This window comes from Capra hircus, chromosome 28, assembly GCF_001704415.2.
Source record: "Capra hircus breed San Clemente chromosome 28, ASM170441v1, whole genome shotgun sequence".
NCBI classification, from domain to species: domain Eukaryota; kingdom Metazoa; phylum Chordata; class Mammalia; order Artiodactyla; family Bovidae; genus Capra; species Capra hircus.
The window spans coordinates 19,000,397-19,024,219 of NC_030835.1; the positions used below are offsets into that span (position 1 = coordinate 19,000,397).

Consider the following 23,823-nt stretch of genomic DNA (forward strand, 5'->3'; position numbering starts at 1 on the left):
GTTAAAATGGTTCAGTTCAGTTCAGTTCAGTTCAGTCACTCAGTGGTGTCCAACTCTTTGTGACCCCCATGAATCGCAGCAGGCCAGGCCTCCCTGTCCATCATCATCTCCCGGAGTTCACTCAGATTCACGTCCATCATTTTATGTTACGTATACTTTACCACAATAATAATAAACACAGAATGGGCAAAATAATTGCCCCATCCCACCCCTCCCCCCCAACACATGAAAGGGCTCCCCAAGAAGCTCGAGGTCATGATCTGAGTAGGAAGACCACTGTGTGGAGACAGAGACCCCCTGGAAAAAACGGCACCTGTCAGGCCAGTGAAAGCCTGGAAACCCTGAGTCCCAACCCGCGGGCAGGGTTGGAAGTTACCAGAGGCACCAAGAGGCAGTGCCTGGCCCAAGGTCACACTGCAAGGTAACCATGAAGTTGGGGCTTGAGGTCCAGTGATCTGACCTAACCCTGAGCTGTGCTCAGCAGGGAAATGCGGGCCAGCTGGGGTCTGGGGGAGTTTAAAACAGAAGGCCCTAGGCTATTTCTCCCCACTGCTTCCCATCCTGCCTGGCACATCCTGCTGATGTGAGGAGCTCCCCAAGTTTCTCATTTCTGCAGGTTCTGCACTTGGCCTTTGCAGCCCTGCCCGGCACATAGAGCTTTCACCACCCTGGGTGGTGGCATGCCATGGAGGATTAGGGCTTCAGCATCAGACAAACCTGCCCAAGTCCTGATTCTACCTGTATATATATGCTTCTAGACTAGGCCCCTCATCTGTGAAATGGGCACAATAATGTCTAATTTGTAAGGTTCTTTTGAGAATTAGAATAGATAATATAATACATTTGAAGGGCCTAAAACACAGTAGGTGCTTAAAAAATATTTTTTCTCTCCTATTCCCCACCAGGGGCCCAGAACCTTCTGCCTAGAACAAGTGGTACAAAAACGGTCAGCAGGAGGGCCTCCCTGGTGGGCCAGTGGCTAAGACTCTGTGCTGCCAGTGCACGGAGCCTGGGTTCAGTCCCTGGTTAGAGAACTAGATTCCACATGCTGCAACCAAGAGTTTACATGCCAACTGAGATCCAGTGCAGCCAAATAAATATTTTATAAATAAATAAAGCTACCCTTAAAAAAAAAAATGGTCAGCAGCCTTCCCCACCCACCCACCCTGCCACTGATTGCCTGGGTAACCTGGCAAGTCCATTCCCTTCTCTGGTCCTGTTCTTCCACCTGCAAAATGAAAGAGCTCGCTGACCCTTCACCAGTGTATATAACATCCCAAAAGGATGTATATAATACCTGGTTGGGCATGCCATTTACAAGGATGTTCTTAGCAGCATTATTCAGGATAGCCCAAAGATATTCATATGTAGACAACTCCAGTAGGCATCAAGAGAAGAGTGGATGAATTGTGGTGTGATGGCATAATGAAGACTTCCTAGCAAATAGGGTGAATGACCTATAGACACAGCAGCAGCAGCATGGACGAACATCAGACTTGAGAGTGAAAAGAACTAGATCAAATGAAAACCGTAGCATAAGATTCCATTGTTTGGGGAAAGTCCTAGGACAGGCAAAACTAGCCTATGATGATCAAGGGCAGAGGGGTGGCCACCTCTGGGTAAAGGCCAACAGTGACTGGGGGAACCTTCTGGGGCGCTGGGAATGTTCCATGTCTTGATCTGGATAGGGGTTGCCCAGATGTGTACCTCTGTGAAAATTCATCCAGTTATGACTTCAAATCAGTGCACTTTATGTGTTATGTTTCATTATCCCCTTCACCCACTAAGTTCCAGCCCAACTTCTTTCAGTTCCTCAGACTAGCCAGCTGTGGTCCCTCCTCCGGGTCTTTGCACTCACTGATCCCTCTTCCTAGGATGTTCTTCCTCCCAATCTTCCTTCCTTCCGCTTAGGTCTTCGCTCACCTGCCATCTCTTTGGAAAGGCCGCCCCTGTTGCCTGCACCTAGAGCAACCTCTCATTCTCTTGCTATTTCATTCCCCTGTTAAAATTCTCAGCACAGCACCCATCACTGATGCTTTCCTTGTTCTGGCTGTTTGTTTATTGGCTTTCTCTCCCTACTAGGATGTCAGCACCTGACAGTGAGAACGTGTCTATCTGGGTTCAAATCTTGGTTCCATCCAGAGCAATGGCTGGCACACAGTAGATACTAAAATTTGTGGGATGAACAGGCCATTTTTAGAGAAGGTCAGATTATGTCTCAAAAATTTACCCTTCAAGGTGGTGAGAGGGAATTCATTTTTGTGTGTTTTCATTCACCCCACAAACAGAGAGAAGTCAATGAGGCGCTGGCACAACCCTCTGGGGCGTGTGAGGGAAGACCCGGAGCGAGCGGCTGGCTCAGCCTCCCAGTTCCCAGGGCAGGGAGACTGGTGGGCTCTGGGTGTGGCCACGGCTGCTCATGCCAGCTGAACGTCTGAGCAGCAGGAGAGCCTGTGCTTTGGCAGGAAGCCACCCCCTTTAAAGAGCCAGACAGCTCAGCCAAAGCCCAGCCACTGTCCCAGCCTGCAGGCCTAGTCACCCGCTGCCATGGCAACTGTCCTGCCAAGCCACTGGCACTGAATGCAGGAGGCAGAGTGCCAGGAAGGCGACAGGGCATCTGCTGGGCTCCCCTGTCCTGGCAAAGGAGGCACCGTGGCCTGCCTGAGCCCACAGCTGGAAGAGGTGTGTGTTGCTGTTGTGTTTTTCCCTGCATGTGTGTGTGTGTGTGTGTGTGTGTGTGTGCTATGCACAAGCACAGGTGGTCTCTCCCACATCTGAAATGGGGATTCCTTAGTGGGTAAAGAATTGTTCAATAGTAAAAACTGTCATTCACTGATCATTTACTACACACAGATACCATCCTAAATACTTGCCATGTATTTCCTCATTCTAGTCTCAAAACACCCTATGAGACAGGAACTATTCCCATTTTTACAGAGGAAGAAAATAAGGCACAAAGCGGTTAAGTAATCCACCCAAAGTCTCACACTGGTAAGCAGCAGAGCAAGCACTGGAACCCAGAAATCACGTGCCAAAACCTTAACTTCCCAGGTGGCACTAACGGTGAAGAACCAGCCTGCCAATGCAGGAGGCATAAGAGACTTGCGTTCACTTCCTAAGTCGGGAAGATCCCCTGGAGGAAGGCATGGCCACCCACCCCATTATTCTTGCCTGGAGAATCCCATGGACAGAGGAGCCTGGCAGGCTACAGCCCACAGGGTCGACTGAAGCAACTTGGAACGGCCCGCAGTCAGGCTCCGAGCGTTAATGTTCACCTCCAGGGGCACCCTCTATCCTTGAGATTGAGTCATTTGCTTTTCCCGCTGGTCATTCAGTTTCCCGAGTTCTGCACAGGCACCAAGGAAAAAGAAAGGGGTTTGATCTGGCCTCTACAGGAGAAGCCTCTAGCAAGAGAGTTGCCACTAGCCCCCTGTAGGAGATGACGGTAAACATAACCATGATGTGCAACCTCAAGACTCAAAGAAGTGAGCAGAGTGCAGAGGGCTCCGGGGCAGGGGCTGGGGGAGGTTGGAGAATGGAAGGAGGGAAGCCCTCCTGGAGCCAGCGGACTGATGAAGTTCGGCCCTGGAGCGCCACCTGCTGGAAAAATGGCAGCAGGACAGCCTCCGCGTCTGGCCTCTTTTCTTCACAACAGTTATTTCTCTAGCAGCATGCTAAGTGCAGGGATGCAGAATAACCCAGATGTTAAACCCAACACCCTTGGTGCTTTCAGTATTCTGAGAGAGGCAGACATGAACCAATAGCCCCCAAGTAAAGGTGTAACCATAGCTGACAATAAGCACCCTGAAGGAAAAATACAGGGCGCTCTGAGGAAGTGTGAGGTCACCTTTAGATAGGGTGGCAGGGAAAGGTTTCTCCAAGGAGGTTGTATTTAAGCAAAGACTTGAAGGCTATTCGGTGTTTGCCAGGCAGAGTGGGAGAAAGGGCATTAAGGCAGAGGGGATGGTGAGGGCAAAGGCTCATCAGATTCTAGGAACTCAAAGAGGGCTGAAGGCAGCTCAGGGTGAGGGCAAGGGGGCCTGAGACCCAGGCTTCAGGAGCCGCGGCCCTCCTGGGAGGAGTGGACCTTGGGAACCAGCCAGGGGGCCCAGGCGAGAGATGAGCCCAGCTGCAGCAATCCTCCACCCCCACCACCCTGGGCAGTGTGGCAGAGGAAGCAGACAGACCAGGTACCAGGAAAGACCACTTGTTACGGGGCCTGAACCTTAAACGGTCAGGGGAGGGGGTTTTGAAGGAAAGAACACAAAAATACAAATACAACTGAGGCCTGGGGACCTTGGAAGGGTGTGCAACTCACTCTCCTTAGCGTCAAGGTAGCTGAACTCCAGCTGCCTTCACCTCTCGGTACTCGCACCTGCCCTGCACTAAACGATAACTGTGCAAAGCGTTCTGTTGGTGGGTCTCCAGGTGAGCTCTGACCAACTGTGGTGGTAGCTACTGGTAACTGGGCTCCCCTGGGGTCGGCAGTCTCAGACACACTGTGGAGGACAAGAAGGTGGTGGCGACCCACCCCACCCCAGAGCCAGCCTGGCACCAAGTAGGGGCTGTGCAGACGTCTCTGAGCCATAACTTCCTTCCAGGGCCCCCAGCTTAGAGAGTGGGCACATGCCCCCACCCCTCAATCCCCACCCGCAAAGCAGGAGAATTGGGCCCAGAGAGGGGACGGGATAGATGGGAAGAGGACACATCCCGCTGACCCCCGAGCCTCGACCACTCGGCCCAGGTCGGGGCTCACTCCGGAGGGTCCCTCTTTCGCGGGGCTCCTGTCCGGGACCCCAGGATGCACAGAGCCGCGGAGCTGCCAGAGAAGCGGCGCCAGGTGGTGGACCCGAGGCGCTCAGATCCGGACCTAGAGAGGGGGCGCCCCGCTGCTCGGCTCACCTCCGCTCACTCACCGCTGTCTCCTTTCTCTTCCCTCAAGCCACAGCCGCCTCTGCCGCTCTGCTCACTGGCTGCTGAGCCCTCCTCCCAGCCGCCTCGGCCGGCAGCGGCCAGACTCGCCGGCAAGACTGGGCACCGCCCCGCACACATTCCCTTTAGGACCGTCCTCCACGAACAAGAGAGCAAAACCAGAGGCAGGCACCCACGGTAAAGGGCACGGCTTCGAACCCAAGTCCAGGGCTCCTTTCCTTTGCCTCAGGCACCTCCCCGTGACAGCAAGCAACCTGTCTGGGAAAGCAAGTTCTGTTAAGAAAAGTGCTCTTTTTCAGTCCCATCTATTAGCACCTGTTGTACACCGGGCACTGAACGCAGGGGTCCAGAGGAGACTTCTGTCCTCTAGACGCTTATTATCTAAGAGGAGGTGGGTAATAGGGGGCATGATATGAGGGTCCTGAAAGAGGGCTGATCAGACTGGAGAAACCTCAGCTGGCTTCCTGGTGGAGGCAGTCCTTTAAAATGAGCAATATTTATTTCTAGATAGTGGTGAAGGATGCCTATTGGCTTGAAAAGACGTTCAGGTTACATGAAAGAAGCTGTCTACAGAACAGAACAGTTCACACAGGGGATTGTTCCAAGCAAAAGATGTATGTGTACGTAAACGCCTGAGGTGCGGGTGGGATGGAGCAAGACCGGAAGGACATACCCAGAATACTAACCAGGGTTACATGTGGATTGCAGAATAAGAGAGGATTTTTCTTTTTCTCTCTGTACTGTTATGTAGTAAATTTTCTTCAGTGAATATACATTACATTAATGTATATTACAAGCACAATATATAACAGGGGAAATTTTTTGTTAACATTTCATCAACTGGTTAGGATGAGGAGAGGAGGAAGAAGCTGCAAAGCCCACCTGGGCAGGACCTGAATGTCAGGAAACACTTTCACCCACAGGGCTCAGAGCTCCACCAAGTCCACGATGGCCGAGTGGGGGACAGAGCCAGGGGCCATCCCAGATGTAGAAAGTGAGGCCACCTGGCCATGCTGGTCCAGCTTGAGCTGAGAGGAGGACCTAGCCCCGCCCTCCACATACACACACACACCCTCCTGTCAAGTCTAACTGGTACTGACTTAGACCAACACCCTCTCCCCCTCCCACCCTGCTCTTTGGGAGTTTTCTTGACTGATCTTCCAGTCTGGGCAGGGCCCTCTTACCAGTGGGAAGGAACACAGTTCTGAGGGGTACAGTCCACAGGGAGGATGGAAAGGGGAGCTGAGGGCTGGGGTGGGAGTCGGGAGGGCAAAGCGCTGGGAGCCAGGAGTAGGCTGGGAAGGGGCATTGGGCCAGGGTCTCCCTGGGAGGGGAATCAGTGTGGCCAGGACTGGATCTGGGGAAGCAGAGCCTCCCTCAAGCCACATGACCCTGGTCCTCAGGCTCTGAAACAGCAGGAGGGGTTGTCAGCTCTCTGTTGAGGGTGACTAGGGTGTGGAGGGTGGAGGGAAGAGCCACAGGATAAAGTAGGGTCGTGGGGGGGATCAGGGAGCTTGTGGACATAACATCTCAAATCATGGGCACACTCTCTCAGCAGCGGATTGCCCAGTGAGTCCCTGTTCTCAAGATGTGAGTGTGGTAAGTGGGCAAACCAAGAGCACCCTCTACACCTCCTGCCCTCACACTAGAGTGGAGGAAAGATGAGAAGAACACCTGGGGCCGCAGCTATTTGTTCTCCTCTGAATGACAGGGAGGAGAATGAAGGTTAATGTCAAAACAGATCTGGACTCCAATTCCAGCTCAGCTGCTCGGCACCAACTTGACCCTGGGCACGTGTTTAAGCTGGGCTTCCCAGGTGGCACCTGCCTGCTGGTGCAGGAGACATAAGAGACCGGGGTTTGATCCCTGGGTCAGGAAGATCCCCTGGAGATTCCCATGGACAGAGGAGGCTGGCGGGCTACAGTCCTTAGGGTCAAAAAGTAGCACACGACTGAAGCAACTTGGAATGCACACAAATGTTTAAGCAATTCAAGCCTCAGTTTTCTCATCAGTAAAATGGGAAACAATATACCTATAGAATCCACCTACAATGCAAGAGACCTGAGTTCAACTGCTGGGTGAGGAAGATCCCCTGGAGAAGGAAATGGCAACCCAGTCCAGTATTCTTGCCTGGAGAATTCCATGGACAGAGGAGCCTGGCCAGCTACAGCCCATGGGGTTGCAAGAGTCGGATACGACTTAGAGAGTAAACCACCACCATACCTGCAGAACACAGTGTGAAAGGAATCCCTCAAGCTGTGCATGAGGCATGGGTCCACAGCTTTAGCACTATGCCAGCGACAAAGGTAACTGCTGGCTTTCAATGTGGTTTTCCCTCCATGAAATGGAGGGCACAGTCCCCAGTTCAGTTCAGTCGCTCAGTCATGTCCAACTCTTTGTGACCCCATGAATCGAAGCACGCCAGGCCTCCCTGTCCATCTCCATCTCCCGGAGTTCACTCAGACTCACGTCCATCGAGTCCGTGATGCCATCCAGCCATCTCATCCTCCATCGTCCCCTTCTCCTCCTGCCCCCAATCCCTCCCAGCAGCAGAGTCTTTTCCAATGAGCCAACTCTTCGCATGAGGTGGCCAAAGTACTGGAGTTTCAGCTTTAGCATCATTCCCTCCAAAGAACACCCAGGGCTGATCTCCTTCAGAATGGACTGGTTGGATCTCCTTGCAGTCCAAGGGACTCTCAAGAGTCTTCTCCAACACCACAGTTCAAAAGCATCAATTCTTTGGCGCTCAGCCTTCTTCACAGTCCAACTCTCACATCCATACATGACTACTGGAAAATTCCCAGGTGTCTGGAGGTTCTGTCAGTAACCATAGAATGAAAGGCACGAGGGTGAGAATGGATTCAAACTGCTTCCACTGAATTATCTGCTTTGTGAAAATTCACCCTGCCCCATTGGGTCTCTAGTTAATCATATTAGCTCTCTGGGGCTCCCCTGCATGCCCAGCCAGGTATGTGCATCTCCCTCCAAGCTGCCTTTGAAGTCTGGGGTTCTTTGATGTGAATGGGGGATGGACCAGCCTTGGATCCCTCCAACCCTGAGGTCAGTGGCTAAATGATTCCTTATACCCAGTCATATATACAACTACCATGTTAATCAAGATGATGATTATATGATTGGAATCATTTTAATTAAAAATATATCACTAAATTCACAAAACTAAGTAAGTGTAAAAGGAATTTTTTTAATTATACCATCAACATGGTTTTTGTAAGTTTCTATCATTTAGACTTTTGAGACTATTACAGCTTAAAAGAGCACTAAAAATAGTACATGATGCCTTTTGGACTCCCTTTACTTGAATAAGTGCCCCAGGGGATTATTATGGTCAAGCGATTTGGAGAGACACTGAACTCACAGTACACATAAATGCTTGAGCAGAATCAGTACTTGGCCTGCTCTAAGTACTCCCCAAGCACTCCTTACTCCCACAGTAAGCACTCCCTGTTTGTTCTTAGTTGTGATTTTTTTTCCTTGCCCTCTACACACACACACACACACACACACACACACACACACACATGCACATAGGCACAGAGCCTTCTCCCAGCACAGGCTCAGCTGGGTCAGCAAAGTCAGTAGCCTTGAGTGGCTATGGAAGGGCAATCAGGCGGTGGGAAGGCAGGGGCAGGGGTGGCGGACTGTGCTGTGGGAATCTCTGAGAAGCTCCTGGTGGTCTCTCTGTTTGTTTCCCAGGGCAGGCTGAGCCTTCACCTCCTGACCCTGTGGGAAGCACAAGTTGGGCCTGGGCTCCACCCAGGAAGGGGCCTCCAGGAAGGGGCCAGGCACGAGAGTCTGGTCACGGGAGCTGAAGGGAGCAGGAGATTCAGGCCTGGCCCCTACCCGCTCCACCGTGTACAGCCAGTCACTCTCAGAGGGTTAGACCAGCCTGCAAGGATCAGGGGAAAGGATGGAGGCCAAAGGGCACCATGAGCAACGCACACAAAAGGTGTAATAATGTGAGTTGTGTTCATAAGGAGCCCAGAGCGCTAGGGAAGCGTTCTCTCACTAGTGTCAAGACATCTACATGCCAGAGAAGGTGGACTGAGCACTTATTGAGCACCTACTATGTACCCACAGCCGTACAGGAGAGTCAAGAACTTGAAACCAGAGAAAGCTGGTAACCCGCGGGGCTCACATTGTCTTGGTGGCCACTGGATGGAGAAAGAACTCTCCTTCATACCTCCATGTTCCCCAGTCCAGGGACTGGGTTAAAAGTTTTCATTCAACAAATACATACCCAGTTCTTGTATTGAGAACTGAGCTAAGCATTGGGAGTTCAGTGTTGAACTGAACATACAGGAGTCTGGCTGAAAGCCCAGTGCTGGGGGAAGGGAACAGACAAAAAATCAACAAACAGTACCAAAGTAAACAATGTAATTTCCAGCCAGGGAAGTGCTGTGAAGGAAATGAGCGGGGTGACGTGACAGAGGGCAGGAGGTCCGTTTAGACAGGGGAAAGGCCTCACCATGCAAGGGAGGTGATAAACGACATGTTGGGACATGGTAACATCCAGTCTGGCTTCCAAAGTCAGAATGACTTAGTTTCCACCACAGCCTTACCGTTTGCAAGGCACTCCATCCTGGGCAAGGTGCCAAACTCCTCAGAGCCTCAGTTTTCACACCTGTAAAATGGGAGTAAATATCCAGTCTGCTTAGTAGGAGTGATAGGAAGGATAAATTAGATAATTCAAACAAGTATGGGAAATACTTTTAAATAATAGATTATTTCTATTTCATCTAGCTTGGGCCAGGTGACCACAATCCATGGGTTAGTCCCTGTGGAAAAGGACAGTGAGGTGGACTACTCCTGAGTCCGAAATTCCAAACTGATTCTGGACTGTCTTTCTCTCATCCAACATATAGCAGGGGTCTCAAAGTAATTTGTCTTTAGGCTGGGCACATGGGTGCAGTATGTCAAGGAATGGTGGGGGCACCTCTCTGGTGGTCCAGTGGTGAAGAATCCGCCTGCCAATGCAGGGGACATGGGTTTGATCCCTAGTCCAGGAAGATTCCACATGCCATGGGGCAACATAGCCCGTGTGCCACCACTACTGAAGCCCATGTGCTCTCTGCACACTGCAATGAAGACCCAGCACAGCCTAAATAAATAAATGAAATTATAAGAAAAGAAAAGAAAACAGGCATGGTGGGGACTGTGGTACTCTTTAGAGAACAGACCCTGCCTAAATGAAGTAGCTCCTATTCTACTGAAGGGAATCCTTGCCTTGATCAAATGAGGGCCTAGCCCATTCCATTTTTTAAATGATGAAAACAAACTATTGGGTTGGTCAAAAAAACTCGTTTGGGTTTTTCCCTAAGATGTAATGGACAAACTCGAACAAGCTTTTTGGCTAACTCAATATTTTTTTGCAAAATCTTATGAACTTTCAGCATTGGTGATTTAAATAAAAAACTTTTCAGGGCTTCCCTGGTGGTCCAGTGGTTAAGAATCAACCGTGCAATGCAAGGGACATAGGTTCAATCCCTGGTCCGGGAAGATCCCACATGCCTATAGCAACTAAGCCCAATATGCCACAACTACTGAAGCCCTGGCACCTGCAGCCTGCGCTCTGCAGCAAGAGATGCCACCACAATGAGGAGCCTGCACATTGCAATGAAGAGTAGCCCCTGCTTGCCACAACTAGAGAAAGCCCACATGTAGCAGGGAAGATCCACCACAGCCAAAAAGTAAATAAAAATTTAAAACCAAATAAAAACCTTTCAAAACACCCTTATGAGACGGTAAAACACTGCAGATCAGCCAAGGTGGTTTGGTGGCAGATTTACAAGCTCCGTCTACCGAGGCCAGGCCCTTGGCTGAGCACTGCAGAATTCAGAGCCAGCTTACAGCAGGTTCCTGGTGGGAAACTCCTAGGGCCTCTAGGAACCAGAGCCTAAAGGGGGAAGGAGACCATGTAGAAGAGAGACCCTTGAGCTGCATTCTCTGGGATAACTAGGTGTGTCTTGTGTGAAGGAAGAGGAGGTGGAAGCATCCTGGGCAGAGGAAGGACAGCTTTGAACTTAGGAGAAGGGCAGACATTTCCATGGGGCCAGGGTGCTCTTGGGGTACAAGGGAATTGTAGCAGAGAATTGAGGTCTTCAGATCACAGAGAGACAGCCAAGTGTGCCCACAGAGGCACCTAGACAGTCCCTCCAAGACCAGCAGTGTGGGGTCCAGAAAGTACCAGAGACAACTACTAGAGGTGGAGGCCAGGCCCCTGTGCTTAGTCCCACCTCCACCATTTGCAGGACTCCATCCATTCATTTAAGCCGAGGATCACAGCAAGCAACGGTCAATTAGGAACCAGGAACCGGAGCTTCAGAGAGTCAGGAGTCATCCTGCTCACAGAAGCTCAGTCTGGCGGCAGCTACTCATGAGAGCTTGGACAACTGCTCCATGAAGTTAGAAGAGGACTCTGCCAAAACCTAGGGAGCTAGTGACAGGTTTGCAGAGGAGGTGACAATGTGTAAGCCCTGTCTCAATAGGTGAGAAGGAGTTTATCAGGGAGATAACAGCGGAAACAGCAGGAGGTTGCGTGGAGAAGGAGCACATGAAAGGCAGAGGTGTGATTTGGGAACCTGTTTCGGGAATCTGGGCCTCCTTCAATCACATGACAAATCCTGACTGATTTCTGTGCAGCAGGGGCTGCGCCTGGCATGGGAGGCGCATAATAAAGCAGACACCCTCCACCTTCAGAATGATGATGCTATTTAATTCCTCTGTACTTCACTTTCCCCTTCTCTGAAATACCTTACATGCCTCAGAGCTTCAGGGAGGGGTGATTAGGATTACATGGGCTTCTATAGGCTACATATATGCCACGACAGCCAGGGTCATACTGGCATATAGGAAATGCTCATTAAATATGTTCAGAGGGACTCCCCTGGTGGCTCAGTGAATAAGAATCTGCCTTCCAAAACAGGGGACATGGGTTCAATCTCCAGTCTAGGAAGATCCCACGTGCTGCAGAGTATGTGCCCATGTGCCGCAACAACTGAAGCCTGTGCCCTAGAGCCTGTGCTCGGCAACAAGAGAGTAGTCCTTACTCACAGCAGCAAGAGAAAGCCCACGTGCAGCAATGAAGACCCAGAGCAGCCACAAATAAATAAATGGGGAAAAAATATGTGCAGAACCGAACCGTCTTCCTGTCTTGACTTCCTGAGAACCTAACACTTGCAGTTATCTTGCTGAGACTCCTAGATAAGCAGGTTTGTTCAATAAATGAATAAACAGATGACCAATCGCCACTTTACACACATTTACTGCTTACAGCATTCCTGTCGAGTAAATACGATTCTTTGTTTCCATTTTGCAGCTGATGAGCAAAATCTTCAAGATGGTAACGATCTAATATGTCCAGGATTTTGCCTCCTGGTGGCCTGACCTCAAAGCTCCAGCACTTAACCCGGCACACTGTCGCTCACAGGGAGGAAGGGTCCAGAAGGCCCGATGGAAAGCATTCGAGAACTTCGAGGTCTTGGCTCCTCACTCTCCAGCTAGCTGGGCTGACCCTCAAAGGTTATCTCCCAGGTCAGGTGATCTGCCGGTCAGTTCGTCTGGGGAAGGGGAAGCAAGAAGGTGTCATTCCCCTCCTGGGAAGAAGGCACTTCTGGTCCTTCTTGCAGGAAACAGGTTCTCCATGAACAAATACCTCTTACAAATGAGAATGACTGTTAACCTCTGTCCTGAAGAGTGCCCCAGCTGGAAAAATCCAGTGATGAACGGGCTTTGACAGAATCCCTCTTGCAGGTCCCCACATGGCTTTGGGCCAATACACATCAGAAATGAGCTCTGTCTGCAGCTCCCAGACCCTCGGAAAACAAAACTTTGAGAGGTTTTCTTTCTTTTTAAGTCTTAGCACAAGGCCCGAGGAGGGCATGGCAACCCATTCCAGTATTCTTGCCTGGAGAATCCCATGGACAGAGGAGCCTGGCGGGTTATAGTTCATAGTGTCGCAAAGAGTCAGACAAGACTGAAGTGACTGAACACATACACACACACACGGCACACACACACACGGCACACACACACACGGCACACACACACACACGGCACACACACACACGGCACACACACAAGCCCATGTCCACCTTGTCATCTTTGGGGAAGCCAGAGGGCTGAAAGCATGGGTTTGGGTAACCAGCAGAGCTGCCCTTCACAGACTGGATGTTTTCATCTGTAATCGTGTGGCCTTGAGCAAGTCACCTGGTTCCCTCTGAGCCTCCCTTTTCTCATCTCTGAAGTGAGGATGAGAATAAAATCAATGCAGTGTTTATCAGGATGCCTACTGTATTTGGTGCTCAGTAAGTGTTAGCTATTATTATTATCATTTATTTTAACTGAAATATTCACCGAGCACCTACTAGGTACCACATAGTATGAGGGGACACGGAATGAATAAAGCTTAATAAAGAGATCATCTGTTTTGTTCCTTCCCAGTTCTGGTGCTGAATGCCCCTGTTTAATCCAGGGACCCCCTGGATTCTAGGACACGTGGGTTTTGAGGCAGGCTGACCGCTATACCTCTGTGTAACCACAATCTCTCTCTTTCTTTTCTCCAGCCATGCGGGATCTTAGTTCCCCGACCAGGGGTAGAACCTGTGGCGTCTGCACCAGAAAGTCCCTCGTTGCTTTTTATGTATTCATCACTTGGGTGAGGGCATCTTTTGCCTCTGGGGACAGGTCTGATGCAGAGGGACAGGACAGACAACCCCCATCCTGCAAGCCCCCAGGCTGGGGAAGTTGAATGACAACCAGAGCACCCATAATAATATCTGTGCTTAAGGCTTTACAAAAACACCAGGTTTTAAGAGCTTGCAAAAGATTTTACCATTTGCTTTATTGAATCTGCATGGAAGGAGGTACCTCCAGTCACAGTTTATAGATGAGGAAACTGAATGCAGAGAGGTCAGTTCCAAACTGCAACAAGATCCTAGACTCATCCAGGTTCTCAAAGTTGTCTGGTAAGAATCAAGGGGGTGTTTGTTAAATATGTAGGTTACCAAGGTCTCTCTCCAAGTTCTAATTCTGAAGGCCTAGTTGGGACTCAAGAATCAGTAGTTTACACACACCCCAGGTGATACTTATCTTCAGGAGAGTCTGGACACTGTGCCATTCACTGATTAACTTACTCAGCTAAGATTCTTTTCTCAAATTTGACATGTACTATAAGAAGATCATGATGAACAAGACATTCTCTAGCTTTGAAAGGAACTAACAGGCATCTGGTTAAGGAGACTGTTCTGTCCCGAAGTCAGCAAGGGTCTACAGCCCACATCTCTCCTGGGTGAGACCCTTTCCTGCTGGCTAGGCCGGCTTCCACCAGACTTGGGTTTAGAACTCCTGGCTTAGCCTGCTGGGCCTCCTTCCACTGTCTAATACCTGCTCAGCGCAGAGCCTGTGGCTCTTTGGATGGAGGCATCTTGTGAAAGAAGCCTAGGTGTGCCTGGCATGTGTGCCTGGCATGTGTGTCATGCTGTGCTTTGTTGCTCAGTCGTGTCCAACTCTTTGCAACCTCAGGGACTAGAGCCCCGCAGGCTCCTCTGTCCATGGGGATTCTCTAGGCAAGAACACTGGAGTGGGTCACCATGCCCTCCTCCAGGGGATCTTCCCAACCCAGGGATCGAACCCAAGTCTCCCGATTTGCAGGCGGATCCTTTACTGTCTGAGCCACCAGGGAAGCCCGCATGTAGTTTCAATAAACGCACATCAGGCCTAGGAAAAGACCAGGGGCACAGGGCAGGTGGGGGAGGGGAGTGTGGGGGAAGGCTTCCGGTGTAGAGAACTGCTGGGTGCAGAGATTTACATTTCTTTACAGGTAATTCCAGCTGAACAGAGGCCAGACAAGGACTACTGTTGTGTAGGGGAGGAAAGCAGGGCCCAGAGAGAAAAAAGTGAGTGTCCCTGAGCTGAAATCCAGGTCTCTGGGGTAACTGAGTCCCCAGGGGAGGCAGAGACTGAGGGACGCTGACAACACAGGCAATACCTTTTTCCTGAAATCCCTGGGGTGAAGTGCATCTGTGAAGGAAGATCCTGATGCCACCACAGACTCCCCTCGAGCGGGCAAGGATCACCCTGTTAGCTGTGCCCTGGGCTCCGGCTTCCAGACACTTCCTTTTCCATCCTTCATCTTGGTCACTCCTGCCCTCTGTCTTCTCCAGGAGGGAGCTTCAGTCTTTGAAGCAGGTCCCCTTGGACTTCCACTGGCACTCGTCTTTTTTGTTCCAGCGATTCCCAGTACACAGTACTTTTTCAGAGGCTAACTCTCCAGACAGGCCCTGCCAGATAAAGCCAGGGGTGCTCCCAGAGGCCATCGGGACAGTATCCTGGAAGCTTGCACAGGGCCAGGCTGGGCTGAAGCCTCCTGGGCCAGTGTGGGGCCGCACCCTGCCTGAGAGCCGCTGGTATCCACAGCTTCCTTTCTCCACCGCTCCTGGCTGAGCTAGATGTCTATTTGGAACCTGGAGGAAGAGGAAAGGGGAGGGATCCCAGGTGGGGCAGAGTAAGGAAGCTATTAATTCTGACCTGGGAGTTTGGACAAGCCAGCTGTATCTGGGAAACAAAGCCTGGAGGAGCCCCATGCCAGCGTGCCCAGGCTAGGCAAAGTAGACAGACCCTGAACCTAACAGCGCCTACAGATTTGGAGTCTCCTCCCTACCAGGCTCAGGTCTCACCCGCCCTCAGCAGGTGGTCCCTGTAGGGGGCCACCCCGGGTGACGGTGTGGGAGGGTGGGGTAGGGGTGTTATATGATCTCAAAGCTTCCCCCTAGGGAGGAAGGGCAGGGGCGGGGCGGCTGCGAAGGCCCAGGATATAAGAGGAGGAGGCTGCCTTTGGGGCTCAGCCAGCCTACCATGCACGCCCACCGCCTGTGGTTGTTCCTCTTGCACGCCTGGTGGGCTCTCCTCCAGGAGGGCGCCGCGATGGTGGCCCCGGTGCCCCTTCGACCGTGGGGGCAGCCCTCGTCGCCATCCCCCCTCGCTTATATGTTGAGCCTATATCGCGAACCCCTGACCCGGGCGGACATCATCCGCAGCCTGCAGGCGCAAGGTAGGCAGCCCCGCCCCGCCCTGCTCCCTTCAACACCCGGGGCGCCTCGGGCACTCCCTCCCCCAGACTCCCGGAGGGCACTTGAGCATCAGGGCCTGCGGCTCGGTGCCGGTGCCGGGGACTTGTCATTTGAGGACGTACCCGCACGCTTGAAGGGCACGTCCAGGGGCTGGGCTTGAGGGTCTCTCGGCGTCCACGTTGTCTCGAGGCGCAGGGTTGGTGGCATCCGAGGTGTGTCCCGGACCGAGAACTCAGCGTTCGTGTCTTGTTTAGGGCGGGTAGAGTGCGGACTATAGGGTGAGAGCCTGATTGTGCCACTTCTTATTTGTGCGGTCTTCAACTACTGTAATCTCCGGGCACCTCGGTTTGCACATCTGTAGAACAGGGATAGGGCTTCCCAGGTGGCTCAGAGATAAATAATGCGCCTGTCAAGGCAGGAGACATCCCTGGATGGGGAAGATCCCCTGGAGGAGGAAATGGCAACCCTCTCCAGTATCCTTGCTTGGGAAATCCCATGGACAGAGGAGCCTGACAGGTCGCGAGAGCGTGGACCACTGAGGGACTGACGAAGCAACACAGAACAGGAATAATAGCGCCTCCTTTATAGGACTGCGAGGGCTACTGACAATGCACATAAGATGCTTAACACATAACCAGGCCCAGTAACAAATCGTCCTTATTATTGCTACAATTATTTTGTTGAATTTTTTTTTCCTTTTCACTAGTGAAGGTGAATGCGCCCCTGGGTCTGCCGTGGAGAGTTTCTCAGGCTGAGACCGAGTTTCGAAGCAGGATGTCAAGCATGAACATCGGGATTAGGTTTCAAAAGTTAGGGATTAGAGATGAGGTGCCCCGAAATCGAGAATTGAGGCAGGCTTGGTAGGTAGGTGTCAGAATCCCAGGTGACACAGAGCTCAGGGCCTAGATTTGGAGGGATTGAGGTCATTCCCATGGTGACTGTGGGAGTATGGCCCTCGGAGATGGGGCAGCGTGCCTTGCCTTCTGCCCACTGGATGCGGGTAGATGTTGAGAAGAGGGAGCCCTTCCCGCAGGGCTCTTCTACGCTGGGCAATCCACATCCTAGCGCGGGGGCGGTGGGGGGGGGGCGGTGGTGGCCGCGGGGTGGCCCCTGCCTCCCTGCACCTCGCTCAGCCTGCTGGGGCCAGACGGCCCTCCCCAGAGTTCCGGCGAAATCCACATCCGATAATCTGCTTTGACGGCCACCCGCCGGCCCTCTGTGATCCGAGGATAGGGGCTCCTAGTTCGCTGGCCTGCCGCGTCCGGGGTCAGACGGCCAGTGACCCTCTCTAGAAGGGTCGTCTGGGGACCAGCCAGACTGGGGACACCCCGGGGTGGGGCAGTTTGAAAATTACTGGCGTGTTCCACCCCGCCAGAAAGGTGGGGGTGGGGTGGAGGTGGGGTTGGTGGCCGCAGAGTGAGAGGTGCGCTTTTCCCGATCTCTCCCTCCTTCCAGAGTTCCAGATTTGCAGTAATGTGACAATCTGGGAGTCTAGAAAACTAGATTCTGGTCCCACAAACCCTGCTTCCCCACTTACCCCTGTGTCCCTGGCCTATCAGTTGACTTTTCTAGTTTATCCTTTTGTAAAAATAAAGGGCCTGACTTTCTTTCTACCTCATTTGTGTGAGTGTGGTGTAAAATACATAAAAAGGGTTAAATTGCAAATTTTATGATGTGTATGGTGACCTTAAGTATATACACATTGTTGTGAATTGGCTTGTTTTTCAAAAGCAGCAAGAGCCTGCCTGGAGGGAGCCTGATGGAGAAGGGATGTCCCACACTGGCTCCTTTCCATCTTGGGTTTATTTGTAAACTGCACAGGATAAGGGGAAATGGGTGTTGGAGTCTAACTAAATTAGGTCTTTCACTGTTTAACCATCTTCACCTTGGACCTTAGTTTCTTCATCTGCAAAATGGAGATAATGGTGGGGAGGATTTAAAGAGACAATGCTAGTAAAATACTTGGCATGAGGGAAGCAGTTAATAGTAATTGGCCTCACAATTTATAATAATGTAGGGTGGGAACTTGGTGTCACACCCACCCTCTTTTTCTACAGAGCCCTTAAGTCTAACTCAACACCCAAGGTTATGAACCCAACCACTTCTTTCTTTAGAATTGGAAATCGGTCAAGATTTCCAATTCCAAGGAATTGGAGCCCATGTGGCCAAGTCTGCATTCAATTTCAGGGTGTCCATGAACCCCTTCTTTATAATCACCCTCCAATCACATTTATTGTGTAAGTAGGAAATACAGTTTGTTCTGGGGACAGCATTCTTATCTTTTATCAGGCATTGGTGATCCTCAAAGATTAGACACCCCATTCTTCTAAGATGAACCAAAACCAGATCTAAGAGAACTGGCTAGCTTTGTGTCCTGGGGAGCCTTTGGCTGCGGGTAGAGTTGTAGGGTTGCAGACTCTTCCAGCAGGAAGGAATATGCTCCTCCCCACCCCTGCATCTGCTCTATCACCCCAGCAATAGATGATTTTGTTCCCCTGCCCTGGCCCCTCACTGCCTGGACATCTTCATTTCCAACCTGGACCTGAGTAATGAGATAGTTGATGATGGCCATTTATTGCACTTTGCTGGTTACACTGGGCAGAGCACTTTACACACATTATCTCAGTAAATCTCAACACTCCTGTGAGGTGGATACTGTCACCATCTCCCTTTTACCCAGAGGGAAACCGAGGCCCAAAGATTGCATCCCAGTCTTAAACAGCAAGTGGCAGAATTTAATCCATCATGGGAGACACCAGGCCCCTGCTCTTAAACACTGAGCTGGAATCCCTTCCTCTAGAAAGCCATTTGTGGGTACTTGAGATAATAAGTTTTAAGTCCTGGTGTAGGTGGAGTTGTAGAGGAGTTGCTACATGTCCCACCTAATCCCCAGGTGGCCAGGTGGTGCTGAGATGGGCAGTGGGTAATGTCAGCCTCCTGCCACACCTCTGGGGAGTTGCTAGTCAGGGGCTGGTTATCGTTCCCTGCAGGTGCTAATGAGAAGGGAAGTGGAGATTAAGTGAAAAAGAACAGCTAGGGATGGGCTGGGAGAAGCTTCAGGAGGCTGAAGCTGAGAATTACCTCTTTCTAAAACAGGCTGGACTAACCAGAGAAATCCACTTACTGACTAAAGATGTCCTATGAAACAACTGAAAAAAAAAAAAAACAAAAAAACAACTGTTACGTGGTCTTTCCAGAGTGGACCTAAATCAGAGATCACTGCCTTCAGGATTGATTCACGAAAGCGTTTCTGTTTCTATTTCTAATGACTAGCCTTTGCCTTTTATTTAACAATCGACTTTGAAACATCTTCATTTCCCTGGGTCCTCATGTCATGCAGGGAAAGGGAGGACATTACTGTTCCCGTTGCAAAGAAGAAACTGGGCTCGAAAAAAGTCAAAGATCACTTTCAGGTGACCTGAAAGATGCACCCATGTGTGCTATTCCCAGACATCAGACCAAATTGATCCAGGGCTAAAATGAATGGAATGTGCTTCCCCATTCCATCCCTTTTCATTCATTTGGGGTTTCACTGTGCTGGGTGTGTGACTGCTGTCTGTCCCAGATGCATAGAGGACCTGGAAGGAGTGAGCGCCCTGCTGGGTAGGAGAGACCACTGGGTGGAAAAATACAAGATCAGTGCACAGTCAAGCTTAGAAATGTATTTGTAAGGTTGCCGAGAACTCTTGGCATGTCTGCCTCTGTCTTTAGGAACTGGTGGGGGAAGGGTGGCCAGTCTTTGGCTTCTGTTGCCCGTGCCTTCCTGGGGGTTCCAGTCCTTTCCATGATCTGCATAGCAACCTCATTGTGCCTGTGAAATAGGCCACCCTTTCCAGTGAGAAGAGAGCCAGAAAAGCTGACCTGCTCCAGAGACACAGGGTGGGTGGAAGCCCAGGGTTTCTGTCCGAAAGCTCAGGGTTTGGCCTTAGACTGTACGTGTGAGGGGAGAAAGGAGAAGGAGACGAACTCATCCAGTTTTTACCAATTGTTCTCTGGAGTGTCTGAAGCAGGAGTGGCAGAACCGTGATTTGGAGATTAGGCTTTGCAGTTGGGCTTATTCTTGGCTTTGCGACCTTCCAACAATTGACACCTTGGGCAGGTGATTTAATCTCTCTGAGCCTCAATTTCCCTCGTCTTAAAAATGGATTCAATACTATTCCCAGCTCATAGGGTTGGGGTGAGGATTAAGAGAGACGATACATATAAGGTAAGGGCTCAATCATGAACTGCAGTGGTTGTTACACCAACTCAGGCTGCAGGAGGGCCCCACTCACCAGCTTCCTTCTGGCTTTTTCTCACCCAGATATGCAGGTGGATGGGCAGAACTGGACCTTTGCTTTTGACTTCTCCTTCCTGAGCCAAGAAGAGGATCTGGAGTGGGCCGAGCTCCGGCTGCAGCTGTCCAGCCCCGTGGCCCTTCCTCCCAACATCCCGCTCTCCATTGAGATTTTCCACCAGCGGAAGCTGGATAAAAACCCACCCGACTGCCTGGAACGTTTTCGGATGGACCTGTTCACTGTCAGTCTGTCCCAGGTTACCTTCTCCTTGGGCAGCATGGTCCTAGAGGTGACCAGGCCGCTCTCCAAGTGGCTGAAGCACCCGGGGGGCCTGCGGGAGCAGATGTCCAGCTTGGCTGGAGAGTGCTGGCGGCAGGCTCCCACCCCACCTGTCACCGACGTGCTCCTCCTGCTCTATTCCAACCTCTCCCCGGAGCAGAGGCGGCTGGGTGGCTCCACCCTGCTGTGGGAAGCAGAGAGCTCCTGGAGGGCCCAGGAAGGACAGCTCTCCCGGGAGAGGGGCACGAGGCACCGTCGGTATCACGTGCAGGACAGAAGCCAGCTTTGTCGGAAGGTCAAGTTCCAGGTGGACTTCAACCTGATCGGATGGGGCTCCTGGATCATCTACCCCAAGCAGTACAATGCGTATCGCTGTGAGGGCGAGTGTCCTAACCCCGTGGGGGAAGAGTTCCACCCAACCAACCATGCATACATCCAGGTATGCAGCCGAGGCCTGGGGAGGGGAAGCAGTAAGCTGTGGGGGTCAAGTGTCCTTTCTTCAACATCTAGGGGACAGGACTCCAGCTTCAAATGGCTGTATTCCCATGTTCTTTCACTCACAATTATTCGAGCACCTATAAGGTTTTGTGCTAGGTTTTAAAGACAGAGAGATGACCAGCAACAACATCCTCAGAGAGCCTATGAGGAGTCATGCCCCATTGGGTGGCCTTGAACACCTAGCTTTTCTGGGGCTTTTTCCTTCTTTCATAAAATTACGGGTGGGACATGTAGATTGGAGTGTCTTAGCTCCTTCCCCTGCCCTGACATTCCAGGAAAGGAAGTTTAGGATTTGGCATTTGGGTATAGATAGGTTGAATCCTACTCATTGGCTATGTGATATTGATCAAGTTGCTTACTCTGTCTGAGCCTGTTTTCTCACCTGTAAAATGGGGATAGCAGTGCCATATTCTGTAGGGCTATTGTGGGGTCACATGAGATGATATGTCTACCGCACGTGTAAGTTTAGTGGGTAACAGGTATGATGTTGTATGATCATTATTAGAAGTCTGTGATTCATTGATGCAATGGGGCCATGATTATGAGGCCAAGTTAGAGATAATACTGTTCCAGCCACTGTACTTTGCTGCGTAAAAACAGGAGCTGACCACCCATTTTGTGGGAGTAGTAAAGCCAGAGGCTACCACCAGGTGCCACTAATCAGCCTCTATGGTCTAGAAGGTGGTGGAGGGGGAGGAATGGAAGGAAAACGAGATGGAAAAAGCAGAGTAGAGCCTAATGTGGTGGTCCTGACCCACTCTCAAAGGTCATACGGGACCAAAGTGTTATTTTACCCTATGAACCCTAGACTGAGACTCTTAGACCTGTAATACATCCTCCATGCCAAGCCTCAGGCAGAGTTCAGAGGTGCAGCATGTGAGCTGAGTTCATTCGAGGGAGGCAGTGGTGGGGGCCACTGCCCTAGAGGACCTGTCCTGGGCGCAGGCCCTCCCAAGCCTCTCTTAGGCCCCCCTGCAGTCCACCAGTCTACCTGCAGCAAGGTCAGAGGAAACTAGAGACTTAGATAACCGCCACATCACCAAATCTTAATGCTGATCTGAAAAGCCACCGCTGGACCCCAGAGATAGGGCCCAGTTCCAGAATGCCAAGAACTTAGTACCTTTTCTCCTGTTGACTCTGTTTGCCCTTCTCTGGGTAACAAAGCAACTCCCTTGTGAATTTCCACATGCCTTTCTTCTGCTTCATATTTCTGGAACTAAACCAGAAGTTTCTTGGAATATTTTTAAAGTTGGCATTCACTCTAGACTAGAACAATAGAACATACAAGTTAGCTACTGCTTCATCCAGACACAGCTTTCAGAGTCTTCTGTTTAAAGGCTGTTTTAAAAGAATTATTTTAGCAAAAAGAAAAAAAAAAGTTATTTTCAATATTAGAGCTGATGATGTATTGGCATTCTGATTCCTTTATGAAAGGAATTTTCTATTTTTGCACATAGAAACTGGTTTTAACTCTGTAACTTCACACTTTACCCAGAAATGACAGTGTTGACCTGACCATTGGGATGTGAATTGACCTTCCTCTCCTCCCTTTCAGAGTCTCCTGAAGCGGTACCAGCCCCACAGGGTCCCTGCCACCTGCTGTGCCCCGGTGAAGACCAAACCCTTGAGTATGCTGTATGTGGACAATGGCAGAGTGCTTCTCGACCATCATAAAGACATGATTGTGGAGGAATGTGGGTGCCTTTGAGGAGCTCCTGCAGGGGTGTTGTGTTTGCCTGTACCCGGGAAGGTTGGGAAGCTCCTGGAAGACCTAGTAACCATCTAATCTGATGAGGAGAAACAGAGAGGAGGAATAGTTGCTCTGTCCACCAGACCTGATGAGGAATGGCTGCCGCCCTGTCCATGAAGGCTCTGCGGAGTCTGGGTGAGCACAGAGGAGAGGAAGGACGAAGCCTGCTGAAGCAGCCCTGCTGGGTTTTCTCTCTGCTGAACAGACAGTGACATGCGACGGTACTAGTGCAGGAGTCCTTTAGCGGATTTTTTTCAACCTCTGAACCCTCAGAAACTGTATGCAAGAGTTGAAGCATATGTGCATTTATTTTTGAGGTGGGACAAATTGTCTGTAACTTTTGTGTATTCTCAAACATAGCCTTTGACATACACCCGCCCTCGCCGCCCGAATATTAATTATCACTGTGTAAAATTGAAAAGAGTCCGTTGGCTCTGGTTGACTCAGGCTGGGTCAGGGAACCCCTGCAGCTTTCTGGCTGGCCTGTAGCAATCTTGTCCAGAGGCTCTCTGGAGTGGATCTCTGCTAATGAGTTATACAAACAATAAAGCCATTGTATAGTCCTCCTAGGCCAGCTGGTGCCTTTGAAGGGCGAGGCAGGAACTCATCCAAGAGAACTGGCCATGTTGGACTACAGAAGCTGGAGCCCTGGGGTGTTCCCAAGTTAGTCTGCTTTGGCAGGCACAATCCAAGTCTATTAAAGTTGGTGACAGTTCACCTCAATCTGGTCAATGCATGTTATTAACGAGGGCCCTGAGTTTCCTATCCATAGAGGCGAGGACCCTGCCCTGGGTGGCAGAGACTTGGGGTATGGTCGCAGCTTAGGCTGAGCAGCTGTGACCTCAGGTGAGTAATTCATTGCTCAGCCTCGTCTAGTGACATGAAAGCAGGTGGATCCTAGTGTGTCCCTGTGATTCTACTTTTCCCTTACCAGTTGGCCTCACTGAGCACTGCCAAAACGGGCTCACTTTTTCTTTTGTTGGCAGGGTGAAGGGGCCAT

General features: G+C 50.9%; 1 protein-coding gene across 1 annotated transcript; it reads left to right on the forward strand.

Moving 5' to 3' along the window:
- On the forward strand, positions 15,805-22,781 carry NODAL (nodal growth differentiation factor). Its single transcript, XM_005699147.2, has 3 exons — positions 15,805-16,000; positions 20,323-21,014; positions 22,629-22,781. The coding sequence occupies exons 1-3, from the start codon at positions 15,805-15,807 to the stop codon at positions 22,779-22,781; spliced, it is 1,041 nt and encodes a 346-aa protein (XP_005699204.2).